The 15,044-nt window shown below is 33.7% G+C and overlaps 1 protein-coding gene across 1 annotated transcript; it reads left to right on the top strand.

Annotated features, from left to right (window-relative positions):
- The first annotated feature begins 8,717 nt into the window (after positions 1-8,717).
- Positions 8,718-14,083, top strand: LOC101301495 (auxin-responsive protein IAA8-like). Its single transcript, XM_004299781.1, has 8 exons — positions 8,718-8,914; positions 8,998-9,079; positions 10,079-10,518; positions 10,614-10,825; positions 10,922-11,148; positions 11,293-11,431; positions 12,242-12,303; positions 13,677-14,083. Exons 3-8 carry the CDS (start codon positions 10,126-10,128, stop codon positions 13,712-13,714), a joined length of 1,071 nt encoding a protein of 356 aa, XP_004299829.1. The 5' UTR covers positions 8,718-8,914; positions 8,998-9,079; positions 10,079-10,125; the 3' UTR covers positions 13,715-14,083.
- Positions 14,084-15,044: the final 961 nt, after the last annotated feature.

The raw sequence follows: 15,044 nt of genomic DNA on the forward strand, positions 1-15,044 counted from the left end.
GCATTGTGTGTAAATGTGTATGTGTGTATATAGATATATAATTTACACATGTATTGTCTTCTTTTTCTTTTTCCTTTTTTTTCTTCCTTTTTTCTTGGGTCTGTTTGGTGTGGGTTGTCTGTGCTTTTCGAATTTCAAATATCTCCTTTTTCAGTTAGAAATTTTGATCCAGCTTCATATTTTATAGGGTTTGAAAGCTTGCTGTACAACTTTATTGTGTTCTCATAGGTTTTGGATTTGACTTTGTGCGCTTATCATGAAAAAGTTTACAAAGAGCAAACAAAAAAGAATGAAATGAGCGGCTTAAGGAATAGATCAATGCCAAATTGCAAATTAAACTAATCAGTTTGTTGGTGCTACATCTAATCTCATACATGCATGCATTGATTTCAGTGGAGAACCTATACAAACAGAACATCTTTCTTCTTTCTTTTTTTTTTTTTGTTGTGTGTGGTATATGAAACTATTAACCATATTTGAGACGGTAACACGTTTAGTAATCAATCTTTATATTTGGGTGACAACAAATTATTCAGTTGCTAACGATGTTTCTTCTTGCAATTTGATATCTAGCTTTTGTCAATCAGAAGGAGACGAGAAGATTCAGGCTTCATCCATCACCGTTGAGTTTCAGGTATTTATTGTTTCTGTCTTCTATTCTTCTCAGTTCGATAACAAATTGGAGAAAATTTTAGAGTCGCACTAATAATTCATGGGCTCACCATCTTTCTCTGTCTGCAAACTGACCTTCATAACAAGTTTTGTTTTAGTTCAAAGGTTTGTTGTGTATAAAACTAACTTGCTTACTTTTTATTGCAGTTGTGTGAAAATCTTTGATCAATAAGTCCCCACCCCCCCCCCCCCCCCCCAGATTTAGGGAACTATAAACTTGTGTGTACTACAACCTTTTTGAATTCAGGTATATGGCTATTTCATTTCTGGATAAAAATATGTATCAATCAATATATTGGTGGTGAAATTAATTACCTATTTTTTTTCCCCAACTAATACATGAATTAATCATATACCACTCTATCCAGACCTTTTATCATTTTCAGGTCTGGGATTTACAATTTTGCATCATTTCTGCAACATGGATCAAACATCACTACTTGAACTATGCATTTATATATGTGATTATCAATATACTTGGAATTTGTTACAGAAAATATGATATGGAACAAGGTCTACTCATTCTCATTAGAAACCCTCTTTATATAGAGGTGAATTTCAACGGTAATTGCACGCACATAATGACGATAATCAATGGTAATAACAATGTACATAATGACTGATATAACTAATTGAGCCGTTACATCCGTTAATCACTAATGCCTTAATCTATTCTCGTCAGTTACTTTGACGAAGGCACACATAAGGTATTTTTCCTTCAACAGAATTATGTTTTTTATTTATTTATTCATGATCTCTTTATTATCTTTTTAAGTAGTTTCTAATTTGTCAGTAGTAGTCTTATTTATTCATCTTTTATTTGTCTTTCTTAGTTTCAGATATTAATGTTTATTTATGGATTATGATACAAATCACAGATATGCCACGTGGAAATCCATCGTCTTCAAGGAAGAGATTTTTCCAGCAACACATCTTTCAAGATAATCATACCATTGAAGATGAACATGGATTGGCAATTCAAAGGACATCAATTTATGAAAATACATCAAATGATGATCTAAATATAGTATTATGTACAGTTATTATATGTTCACTGTGAAGGTATTTATAATAAGTGTTTAACAGTCATTAACTTTGAATATAATCACTGATTCTTCAATTTTGATATGTTTTACAGTTACCGAGCGTGGAAAGGCAAAGTCCTCAAGAAGAAATTTTTTTCAACATTTGAAGAACGAAGAAACATTGAGAGCTTCATCTAACGCTTTAGACCAAGATGATATGACTAATGCTGCAACGACAATGGATAGTGACATTCTTGAAAATGAACATGTAGCAGCATTGGAACAATGGGATGGTGAAATGAACAATCAAGAAGAAATTGGTAATTGCTCTTATGTTAAGCTTGGCAGAAATTAACCATGTCTATATAATTTTATATTTGAATATCTGAAAACATAATTATTGATGTCATTATTTTTTTTTATATGAATTGCAGAACATAATACACTTGAGAATCTCCCTCCATTTGGTCAAGCACACTACCAAAGACAAAAACAAGGTTTTGCATTTTTTGTGTAATTGTAGGATTTGTAGCCCTTTTCTCTGATGAATATACAGTGAATCTAAATAATACAAGTTACTATTACAGGTACTATTATAGAGTACAAAGACTTTGGAGACAATACATTTCAATGCGTTCATTGCAATGCCTATTATTGGCGAAATGAGAAGAACGCACATGGAATCTACACTGGTTGTTGCAAGCAAGGACAAGTGAGGTTAGAACCATCCAATCCGACTCCAGCATTTCTTGAATATCTATTAGATCCAAATAATGGCCCGAAAAGCAAGCATTTTCGAGAAAATATACGTGTTTATAACTCAATGTTTGCTTTTACTTCGATGGGTGCAACCATTGAAAAAGACATAAACAAAGGATCTGGACCTTATGTTTTTAAAATATGTGGACAAGTGCATCATTTGATGGGTTCTGTTTTACCACATGAAGGTGAATCACCTAAATATGCACAATTATATGTTTATGATACGCATAATGAAATATCAAATCGTATCAATGCTTTAAGTCATAACAAAAAACAAAAAATTGATCCTGATATTGTAAGTGGACTTATACAAATGTTTGATGATATCAATGAATTGACAAAGATATTTCGAAGTGTCAGGAATAAATTTGAAGATGATTCTTTACCTTCATTCAATATGACTATGCTAAATCGTCAACCATTTGATAGTAAACAATATGAACTACCAACAAATGAAGAAATATGTGGTTTAACTGTTGGTGATATTGGAGAATATAATTCTAATAAAGATATTGTTGTTCAGTTTAATGATGGACGTTTAAAAAGAATCTCTAAAATACATCCAAAATATATGTCGTTGCAATACCCGATACTTTTCCCTTATGGTGAAGATGGATATAAGATTAGCTTATATTTGCAACGAACATCAAGAAACGAGGATGCTAATAAAAAAAGAATGTCAATGCGTAACTTCATTGCATACCAAATTCAAGATAGAAATAACCAAATAAGCACTCTTTTAAAAGGTGAAGATTATTTCAGCAATATTTAGTTGATGCTTATGCAACTGTCGAAGAGAATGAGCTATATTATATTAGAAAACACAACGATGATTATAGAATTGAAAAGAAAATAGATATATTTGCTGCTTCTTCATCTAGAGTTACTGAAAGTTGTGATGTAGGTCAGAAAATTATTCTTCTAAGTTCTCATACAGGAAGCCCCCGAGATATGATTAACAATTATCATGATGCGATGGCGATTTGTAGACAATATGGTAATCCAGACTTATTTATAACCTTTACTTGCAATCCTAAATGGCCCGAGATAACAAGATACTTTAAAAATAATCCTGGATACAAACAAGAAGATAGACCAGATATAGCTTCAAGAATTTTTCAATTAAAGTTAGAAGATATGATCGCATACATTAAATCAGGCAAACCCTTTGGTGAAGTTGAGGCCAATGTATATACAGTTGAGTTTCAAAAAATGGGACTTCCTCATGCTCACATGTTATTTTGGTTAAAAAAGAACTACAAATGTTATACAACAAGTGACATAGACTCTATTATTTCTGCTGAACTACCCAACAAAAATATTGATCCACATCTCTTTGAAATTGTCAGTCAGTTCATGATATATGGACCTTGCGGACCAATTAATTTAAATGCTCCTTGCATGCGTGATGGAAAATGCTCTAAATTCTTTCCAAAGCCTTATAATGTTAATACGATATTTTTGGGAATTAAACCACCTGTATATAGAAGACGTGATGATGATACAAAATTTGTGTTAAAAGATAAAGTTCATATCGGAAACAATTTTGTTGTACCTTACAACTCAAAATTATTATTAAGATATAATGCTCATATTAATGTTGAATCATGTTCACAATCAATGTTAATCAAATATTTGTTTAAATACATTAACAAAGGTCCAGATCGAGCTCGAATATTATTGAACGAGGATAAACATGATGAAATTCAGACATATCTTAATTATCGCTATCTAAGTCCTTATGAATCTGTATGGAGATTATTTGAATATTCTATTCACTCAAGATACCGTGCTGTCCAATACTTGGTTGTTCATCTACCTTCAAAAGAAAATATTGTATTTAAATAATCAACTTCTCTTGAGTTAGTTATTAAATATCATGCCAATGATCATACTACACTAACTGGGTGGTTTGAAGCAAATAAGAGATACAAAGAAGCAAGACAATTAACTTACATTAAATTTCCTACCAAATATGTTTGGGATAACAAAAAAAAAGAATGGACACCAAGAAAAAGATATAAAACTATCGGTAGAATGCAACACATTCATCCCTTAAGAGGTGAAGTATATTACATGAGAATGCTATTAAATATTCAAAAAGGATGTAAAGATTATGATTTGATTAAAATAATTAATGGAGTTCCATATTCTACTTATCAAGAAGCGTGTCGAGCTTTGGGTTTGTTAGGAGATGATAAAGAATGGTGTGATGTCTTAACAAATTCCACACATTTTGCTACAGCATCAGAATTGCGTCAATTATTTGCAACAATTATTATATTTTGTGAAGTTGTTAACCCACAAAAATTATTTGACTCATATTGGCTTAATATGTGTGATGACATTTTACATAAAATTCGAACCAAAATGAGAAATCCAGATTTAATCATACCTGAACCTGAATTAAAAAACAGTCTTTTATATGAATTAGAAAAAATATTTAATATGTCATCTAATTCGTTAAAAAAATTTCAATTACCAATGCCAGATGAAAATAGAATAACAGAGCTTAACAATAAATTATTGAAAGAAGAACTCAATTATGATTTACATCTGTTAAAACATCAGCACGAAACTTTTATAACCAAACTAAACAACAGTCAAAGAATCATATACAATTATGTTATAAAAGTTGTTCAAGAGAAAAAATCTGGAACCTTTTTTGTTCATGGTAGTGGCGGAACTGGAAAGACATTTTTGTGGCATACAATAACAAGCAGATTAAGATCTGAAGGAAAAATTGTTTTAACCGTAGCTTCATCTGGTATCGCATCATTGTTACTTCCCAATGGCCGAACAACGTATTCTCGATTTAAAATACCACTTAATGTCACTAATGATACGATATGTCCAATAAAAAAATGGACACATCTCGCAAAACTTTTGGAAAAAACAAATTTAATTATTTGGGATGAAGCCCCTATGTGTAATAAATATTGTTTTGAATCACTAGATAGATCTCTTCAAGATATTATGTCACACTCTTATAACAAAAAAATTGATAAACCATTTGGCGGGAAACCAATTTTACTAGGCGGAGACTTTAGACAAATATTACCAGTTATTCAAGGAGGAACTAAGGAACAAATCATTGAAGCTTCTTTAAACAATTCCAAACTTTGGCCATCTTTTAAGATATTAAATTTAACCGAAAATATGAGGTTATTAAAAAGTGGTCTCAGTGACTATGAAAAGAAAAATATCTCAGATTTTGCAAATTGGATGTTAAAGATTGGCGAAGGTCGAATACAATCAATACTACATACAGATGATAAGGACATTTCATGGATTGAAATTCCAGAGCATTTACTAATAACTTTTTATACAGATCCTATAAAATCAATTTTTTTGGCCACTTATCCTAACTTTGATATTAACTACAATAACATTGATTATTTAAAAGAACGCACGATTGTTACACCACGAAACTCAACTGGTCTTTGTATAAACAATTACGCTATAAATTTAGTGCCTGGTGATAAAACTACATATTATAGCTCAGACACAATCTCAGCAGATTCTGGTAGCAATGAAAACATCGATATTTTATATCCAACAAAATTTTTAAATCAACTTAAGTTTAGTGGATTACCAACACATGAATTAATTTTAAAAGTTGGCATGCCAATAATGTTATTAAGGAACATAAATCAAATGTCTGGCTTATGCAATGGCACAAGATTAATAATGACAAAATTATTTGATAGAATAATAGAGGCAAAAATACTAACAGGTAACAATATTGGACAAAAGATTTTTATACCAAGAATTGTTTTATCAGCAACTGAACACAAATGGCCATTTGTATTTAAACGATGTCAGTTTCCTGTAAAACCATGTTACGCAATGACTATAAATAAAAGTCAAGGTCAATCACTAAATCAGGTTGGTGTCTATCTTTCTAAACCAGTTTTTACTCATGAACAACTTTATGTTGCACTAACAAGAGCTACGTCAAAAGATCATCTAAAGATTCTAATAAACAATAACGATGATATCCCAAATAAATACACGAGAAATATAGTATTTAAAGATGTTTTACAAAATCTATGAATTCTTACTAATCTACTCATAGACGACCTTACGTTGCATTATCAAGATAAATACACCAAAATATTTTACATAATCTTTTTACTCTAGAGTCATCGAGAAACTTTTAGACTATGAAAGTCCTTATCCCAAACAATATCTTTCCAAACTACTGCGGAAGCCAGGTGAGTCTTCTCTGACACCTATGTTTGATTAGATTAGTTTCTTCGATAAGTTGGCCATCAGTGGTTTAATGAGTTCTCATCTGTGATTATTTATTTTCCTTTTCTATTATCATCTTCTATAAACTTTCTTTTCTTTTACCACAATTGATGTTTTGTTTTTTGGAGAAATCAGATTTATTATGACATGAAATTCACAAACTACTTTGTTCCTGCAGATCTTATATTAGCTTCCCTTTAGTGTCTCCATGGTGATTCATTGGATGGATATCACATGAAAGGAAAAATTGAAGATGATATTAGAGATATTAGCCAATGTAGATCTATTTTCAGTTGATACATCCACTGTTTATGATAAACAACGTGGATGGACTTAAGTATGATGTAGCTTAAGTATGTTTTGTAGTTAAATGAAACATTAAATGTTATTCTCGATATCAAATATGATGAAAAATAGACGTTTCTTTACGTAGACACATAAATACGTTAAAGTCCCGCTGCAACGCGCGGGCAATTTTCTAGTATTCCACTAAAGCTCAGTAACTTCAATCATAAAGTAATATAGATCACTATGTACCTTCTTACAAAAGAGACTAATTAGAACCTTAGAATGGAAGTGCCACACGCGCCAAGACTAGTACTCAACGCCAATCGTATATCCAATAGATTCCATGTTTGCAACCATAAAACCTAAACATAAAAAAGATAGATGAAGCTTAACTAGCTTCTACAAACATGCTTTTAATCAGAAACGAAATCTATGGATTAAAACCCTCACTAACATGTACGTGTACATCAAACCAAATTGAATACAAACATAAACATGAACATGGAATAAATAATGAAAGATAATGAAAAAAATGTGAACGTGGAATCCACACAGGGGCAGAAAGATCTGGACACGTCCTAAATGTGAATCGCAAACAATGAAATAATGAATCATGAATCTCACTGTTAATTAGGAATTGGACATTGTTGGTGGGATTCCAATATATGGGCACACCGGTGCATGTGCACTATGCAAATCTAGGTTCTTTGAGGCAATGAATAATTCTATGGTTTCCAAATTGATGCAAGTAGTTAATTGGTTTCCTTGCGTTGCTTTGGTTTGGTTTGGTTTCTGCCAAGTAATAGCAGTAACATGCATGGTCTGATTTGATCTGATGCCTAACAAGAATCTCATCCCAATCAGATTATATTGGGATTCAGCCTCAGCTCTTGCATAAGATGGATTCCATCTTTGAGTTTCCTTGCGTTGCTTTGGTGTGGTTTCTGTTAATAAGTGATAGCAGTAACATGCATTGTCTGATTTGATCTGATGTCTAACAAGAATCTCATTCCAATCAGATGTATATATTGGGATTCAGCCTCAGCTTTTGCATAAGATGGATTCCATCTTGAGTTTTGTTTTTCCTTTTCTTTTTGGTTATCATTCTATTTGGAGCAGTGAGTGCTAGTATTCAATCTTAATTTGTCTTTCAGCAACTTTCATGATGGCATTGCATGCTTAGGTGCCAAGGTACACATTGACTCATGACCAGCATTGCTTGATTAATGCGTTTTTTTTTTTTAGATCAAATTGATTAATGCTTTTGAATAAGAAACATAACCAAGCACGCTATAAAAGAGGCAAATCTTGAAGATTCAAGTTACCTAATAATGTCCTTTCAGAAAAAAGAAAAAAAAACATTATAATGTCTAATTTAAAGAAAACTATTAGGTTCTAAGAAAAGTTACACTAATTCTCATAAAATTATCAATTTTTTCAAGCAACATACTGTAAAATGAATTGTTTAGACTCGAAACAAGTCAAAATGATCTTCATTATATTTTGAGTACAAAAATTAGGTTTCATCACTAAGTAAACTTTTTTGATCATTTTAGAATTTGTTGTTCTGGTGATTCCTCTGTAATTCTTTTGATCTAAAAAAAACCACTAACCTACAACATTAAATAGAATTTAGTGAGTTAAAAGAGGAAGCAACAAACTGTGAGGGGGGACAAGAAAAAAGAAGGAAAGCTTTACAATTTTGTTTAAGGGGAGACACTTGGTTTTGATAAAGTGTTATTCTATTGCATAGAGGTTCACATCGGACTGCAAACTAGCTTCTCTCACTTGTGTTGCTTTGTGCCGAATGGAGGGTCCTTAGCTCCCTTTTCTCTCACCACCTTCTTGTCAGCTCTAACTAAACACCCTCTTCAATTCAAGTTCTGGGCTTTCTGATCTGCATCGTCTTTCAGGTAAATATGTTTCCTTCTTTTCATCTCAGGCATCATTTTCACCCGGATTTGCTAATGTTTTTCCGGTAATCTTTCACTTTCAGAGACCCTGGTTTTGGTTTTTACTCAACGTTTTCATCTTTCTTTGTCTTGCTGTGGTTTGGCTTTGAAGGGAAGGAAGTGCAGGTAATAAACAGCTCTGAATCTGTATTCTTTATCTTGCAATAAGTAGTTTTGCTTTACTGTGTTTCTGGGCTTTTACTCTCATAAAATGCATGAATATAAGGTTTGCACTTTTTGTTGTATTTTCATTTTATCTTGGTTCTTTGTTATTTCTTCTTGGAAAAGCAGCAATATCTGGTTTTATTTTTGTTTTTGGGTATGCTCTGATAGTCTGATTCGTGAATATTTGTTTCTGGGATTCTGACTTTTGATTGACTTTTGACTTTTGACTTTTGATTGTGTTTCTGGGTATTAATTCTTTTGTGAATTTGTGTACATGCATTTAGTATTAAACTAGTAGTGGATCACTTCCTTAGCATTGGGTTTTCCTTGAATATTCCCTTCGATAGTGAAGAGCTTATAAATTTGAAGCCCTGAAATCTATATAACCAACCACCAATTATTAACTTTTTAATTTTATTGTTTGGCTTTTACCCCCTCATATGGCTCTGAATCTGGAACTATGGTGATTCATCTTGATTAGCAGATTACTCCTTGTCTTTCTTCAGTGCTCTTACCTGATACATATTCTATGCCGAAGTGATAATATTACATTCATATACATCTCTTTATTCATTAGATATGTAACCCTTTTAACAGGATGTAAAGATTGGTAGATTCTTAAGTTTCACGCATTATAATTTTATAATTTATCCACTGAAATTTGTGATGAGAGAATATGATAAACTTTTCATTGTGTGCTACTTTGGTATTTTTGCTTGTAAAATGGTTCTTAGACACAAAATAGGATTATTTGTGTCTTAAGGAATGTAGGCTTAAGTAAGGGGTTCTGCAAGTTTAATCTTTCAGTCGCCTCTGCTGGATTTGCTTTCTCATTAAATTAAGGGTGGGCAGCAGTCATTGTTTGTATTGTTTTTGCTTTTGTGTCCATTGTAAGAGTGCAGGTTCTGTAACTTATGTTTTATTGTTGTTCTTCTGACGAGTTTTCATTACTTGTAACAGCTTGTAGCAAATCAAATTGGAGGAATTTTTTTTTTGTCTGAATACTGATGTCACAACCACAGGTCGGTGCTGGGGAGGAGGAAGGTAGCAGTGATGTTACAGCATTGTCTTCCTCACTTTCTATGGATAGTGTATGTCCTAACAGCTCAGATTTGAAGGAGCGAAATTACATGGGATTATCTGATTGCTCTTCGGTAGACAGTTCAAAAGGCTCCGATGTAGATGGAAGTAAAAGTAGACTTAACCTGATGGCTACGGAACTTAGGCTTGGGCTTCCTGGGTCCCAGTCTCCTGAGAGAAACTCGGAACTGAGGCTAATCTCCACTCAACCTGATGAGAAGCCCCTTTTCCCATTACATCCTGTAAAGGATTCATTGCAGAAAACAATTGTTTCAGGCAACAAGAGAGGGTTCTCTGATGCTATGGATGAGTTCTCAGAGGTGAATGCTATGTTTTTTGCAAACTTGGAAAGAATTGGTTATATTTATTTCAGCTTAAGATTACATCTATTTTAACCTCCCTATTTGTGATGTAGGGCAAATATGCTAATACAGATGTAAACTTGTTGATGTCACCCAGGCCTTCTCCAAACTTGGGATTGAAAAGTGGTTCTGTACCTGAGAACCATGGCACTCAGGAACCCAAAATGAAGGAGATAGTATCACAAAAGATAATACAAGAGTGCCCTCAAACTGCCACAGAAACCGGGCCAAATCATACTATTACTACCAGTGTACCTGCAAACAAGTAAGTGTTAGAAAAGTTTGGTGTGACAATGAAAATTTTGTTACTAATATTTTGCCTTAAAAAGAAAATGGAGTCTTTAAATTTCTTGTACATCAGGGCGCAGGTTGTGGGTTGGCCACCTATAAGATCATTTAGGAAGAACTCATTGGCCTCTTTGTCAAAGAACGCGGATGAAGTAGATGGAAAACCAGGGCCTGGTGTTCTATATGTCAAAGTCAGCATGGATGGTGCTCCTTATTTGAGGAAAGTAGATTTGAAACATTACTCAGCATACCAGGAACTTTCTTCTGCTCTTGAGAAAATGTTTAGCTGTTTTACTATAGGTGAGCAGTTGCCATTATTCAATTTTATACAATTTACCTATGTATGTGTATTTTGCATTTAATTCAGTGTTTAACATTTAAGTTTGGTACGTTTTGCATGAATGTTGCATGGATCCAGTTACTGCTGTGTTGGTATGATTTCAGGTCAATACGTATCTCATGGAGCTCGGGGCAGAGAGATTAGTGAAAGCAAGCTGAAGGACCTCCTTCATGGATCGGAATATGTCCTGACCTACGAGGATAAAGATGGTGACTGGATGCTTGTGGGTGATGTCCCTTGGGAGTAAGTCTTTCAATCGTATTTTGTTGATTACATGGTTGGCTTGCTATTGATGCCAAAGCTAAATAACTGTCACCGTTCTACAAAACAATTAGCTTTTTGCATTGGCTGAAACTGTTGCAAATATGTAGCACGTGTATATACTGAACTGAAGTGTCTATTAGATACAAATTGAAGGGAATTAGAAATTCTGGAAATAGGTGAAGTTAGCTTATGTGCACATCAAGCCAGGAAATGACCTTCGAGGTATCAGAGAGTGCACTAATGTTAATTCTATTAGAACTCTTGTAATTAGGCCATCATTTAGGTATTAAATTTGGGTGCCGTTTAACTTAAAGCACATGTGGAATTTCGATCCCACAATCATTGAGGCAATATGTGAAGTAATCTGTAACATGTAGACCATAAAACTTGATGTTACTAGTATACTTACAGTCACAAAGATAACTCTTGTTCAGCAATGAGAGAATAAAAATATATCATCAGCCATTAACTTTAGCATCAAGGTATCCTCACCAGCATTAAGGTAGAAAAGGGAAGCTTGAATTAGGAAAATTTATTTTTGTTCCAGGGTTTCATCTGTTTAGTTGAAATGTTTCACAATGAGAGCTATGGGTTGTGTGTTCTGCTAGTTCCCTGCCATTTGGGGATATCTTGCTATGTCCGTGTCTATTTTTATTGGACTGCTGTTGTAATTTACTGAGGTTTATATTCTAGTGTAATGCATAGTTTTTCGTTTCTTAAAAATAAAAAAAAAATAAAAAATAAAAAATAAAAAAAAATAATCTGATTGGAAGTTTGGACTTTGGACAGGATGTTTATCAATACCTGCAAAAGGATGAGGATAATGAAAAGCTCAGATGCCATTGGCCTTGGTACGTTTATTATGGATTTCATTGATTTTCTTTAATTATGAGCATCTACAGAAGTGGCAGGGCTGGTAGCCTCTGCAACAAATGGGAAATTCAACTTTGGAGTCAGGTGAAAGCTTGATAGAAGCTTGAAAGAGGCAGGAGAGTGAAGTCAGAGAGAGAAGTCTAGATGAGGGAGTAATTCACCATTGGCAGTATTAAATAAATTACAATAAAGTCCCATTTTTTGCTTTGCCATCACCATCCTTTGTCACTAGAGTGAGCTTCACTTGAGCTACACCTAAACCCTTATCAGCTTGATCAAAATTTAGTAAACTGAGATCCAGATAAGGCAAGTGGAAAAAATGGAGTCCACTTTCTGTGAGGACTCACAGGCGCACAGCCTGCATTAGCTCAGCATCAGTTCCAAGTATTAGAATAGCATTTCCTTCACCCAGGATTGGTTTTTTATTTATCATGATTGCAGTAATAGAATAGTAGATCTGATTAGTTGCTGCACTAGTGCACTGATGTTTTTATGGTATACTAAATGCTCAATTCCTGATTTAGATGGTGTATGACTGTATGTAATGGATCTGTGTTGCATTCAGTTTTTTGCAGAATTTCTAGTTTTTTATATGGAGTTTATTGTTCCACCCATTGAATGGTAATTCTATTATATGTATTTATGCGTGAGTGTGTCAGTATGACATTAGTTCCAGAAGAAATTATTGGAACTACTTTCCATTTCCTGCATCATTTTAATTGATTCACCTCTAAGATAAAAGTTTCAAAGGTTTAGATTGTACTTGTTATTCTGCTGTTGTTCTCTTGTTTTCTGTATTACTTTTGTCATGCATTATAACTCCACAAGCTTTGCTCATGCTTCCTATAATAAGGGTCACATAGGGCACTTACACATTTGGCCGGATAATCTTAGAAGTAACTGTCGTTACTCTGTGGACATTTTGCATATTTTTTTTTTTTCCAAATCATAATAGGGTTACTCTAGTTTAATAAAACATTTATGAGATCTAGCATTCCCTCTTGCTCTGAATAAGCTGTTCAGGCTTTTGGCTATATAATCAACCACCACCATAGGACAGTAAAATAAAATTAGGTACATATTGTAGTGTTGTTAAAATCTAATTCTAGAATATGGGGTCTATCCAGTCATAAGGCCACCGGCCGGGTAAACCATATTCTGGCTTATGCATAAAACTATGCAGACAGGTTTTGCAGTTTGCAATGTTGATTTTGAATTTAGCATATGCATGTTTCTTGTTGGCTAAATCTATTTGTAACCAAGGAGGATCGGTACTTTGATTTTATAGACATATATGTGTACTTAGGTAATTTTTTTTATATGATTTTATTCAATTTGGTTTGATGTGCAGCTCCAAGAGCCATGGAGAAGTGCAGGAACAGGAACTAGCCAGTAATATGCACTGTGATCTTCCATCCAGCTGTCTATAAAATTGGAATGAAGGCATGGCCTAAGACCAACAGATGCAATTTGGAGTGGATGGGACATCACCGGTGTGTGCTTCTACTATGTTATTACTACATCTGTGATTTCTGTTTGCCATATCAAGTTTCTGTTAACTACCTTTCTAACTCGTCAACACTATTAATACTACTGAAACACTTAAAAACTCTGTATCCTGAAGTACCTATTTACTTGTTCTATGGGGGCAGGTTCCTGTATCCGTACAGGATCCTAAGACCTGATGTTTGTAAAGTGCTATTGTTTGTGAAACTTGTTATTTATGTGTGCAAGTTATCCATGTTAAATTGTTAATCCAGTTGATTGTTCATTTTTATTCTTTTCACCTCAATTTCTGAGTACTCAAGGGACCAAATGACCAATTGAATTAATTCAGAATGCCCTTAACCTCTTGCAGAAGTTTCCAAAGCCAACGGCTATTGCATCCAGTTACCAAAATAATGCACCATTGATGTAACCGGGCCCCTTGTCCCATTTCTTGTATTATCTTAGATTTTCTTTGGTCAGTTGTGTTATCTTGGACAATATTATTGCTTTCAGACATAATCTTTGCTTCCTTGAATTTCGCTTCAGCTGAGCAGATCTTTTTCTTGTTATCTTCTAAAACAGTGGGTGCGCTCTATCTATCTTATGTATGAATTGGTTACCAAGTCCCTACTTCTATCGCCAGTATCTTGATTCATGAGCAAAATGATCGATTTCTTATATAATACTTTACCCATCAATAATGCAGACACACAAGTTGGACTGAGAAGTATAATGAATCCTACTCTATTGTTGCTCGCACATTTTCCTGATACATTAGAATGACCCTTGATCCTGTGGCAGATTGTAATGGAGTTGCGAGTTGGTACTTGAATGAAGACAATCGCTTGTTCTCAACATTTCTCTTCTCTAATCGAGTCTCGTGAGCAATTCATGCACCATCTCCTTTTAGTCTTTTGCCGGAAAAAGGCAAAATTGAAACATGAAAATAAAAAATTCATGGACTGACTTAACGGATTTTCTGTTGCTCATCTTAAACAATCAAGACTGGGAGACTAGAGCAACAAAACAGATGTTTGTTGAAATAATGTCTGAACCCAGAACTTACGTTTAAGAAGAAAATTCGTAGATTAATCACTACTGCCTGAAGGATGTGCAGAAATACTCTGCATCGGTATAGGTGGAAATGGTGAGTTGGGGACAAGTCGAAATTAGAATTCTAGAATATACTGTAAATGCCTAACTGGAAGGGAAATATCGGTAGGTTTTTCTT

This window comes from Fragaria vesca, linkage group LG5 (genome assembly GCF_000184155.1).
Source record: "Fragaria vesca subsp. vesca linkage group LG5, FraVesHawaii_1.0, whole genome shotgun sequence".
Lineage (NCBI taxonomy): Eukaryota > Viridiplantae > Streptophyta > Magnoliopsida > Rosales > Rosaceae > Fragaria > Fragaria vesca.

Coding starts and splice junctions, on each gene's coding strand:
- LOC101301495 (XM_004299781.1), top strand. CDS start 10,126: ATGTCACAACCACAGGTCGGTGCTGGGGAGGAGGAAGGTAGCAGTGAT. Junction 10,826..10,921: donor ACCAGTGTACCTGCAAACAA/GTAAGTGTTAGA, acceptor CTTGTACATCAG/GGCGCAGGTTGTGGGTTGGC. Junction 12,304..13,676: donor CTCAGATGCCATTGGCCTTG/GTACGTTTATTA, acceptor TTTGATGTGCAG/CTCCAAGAGCCATGGAGAAG.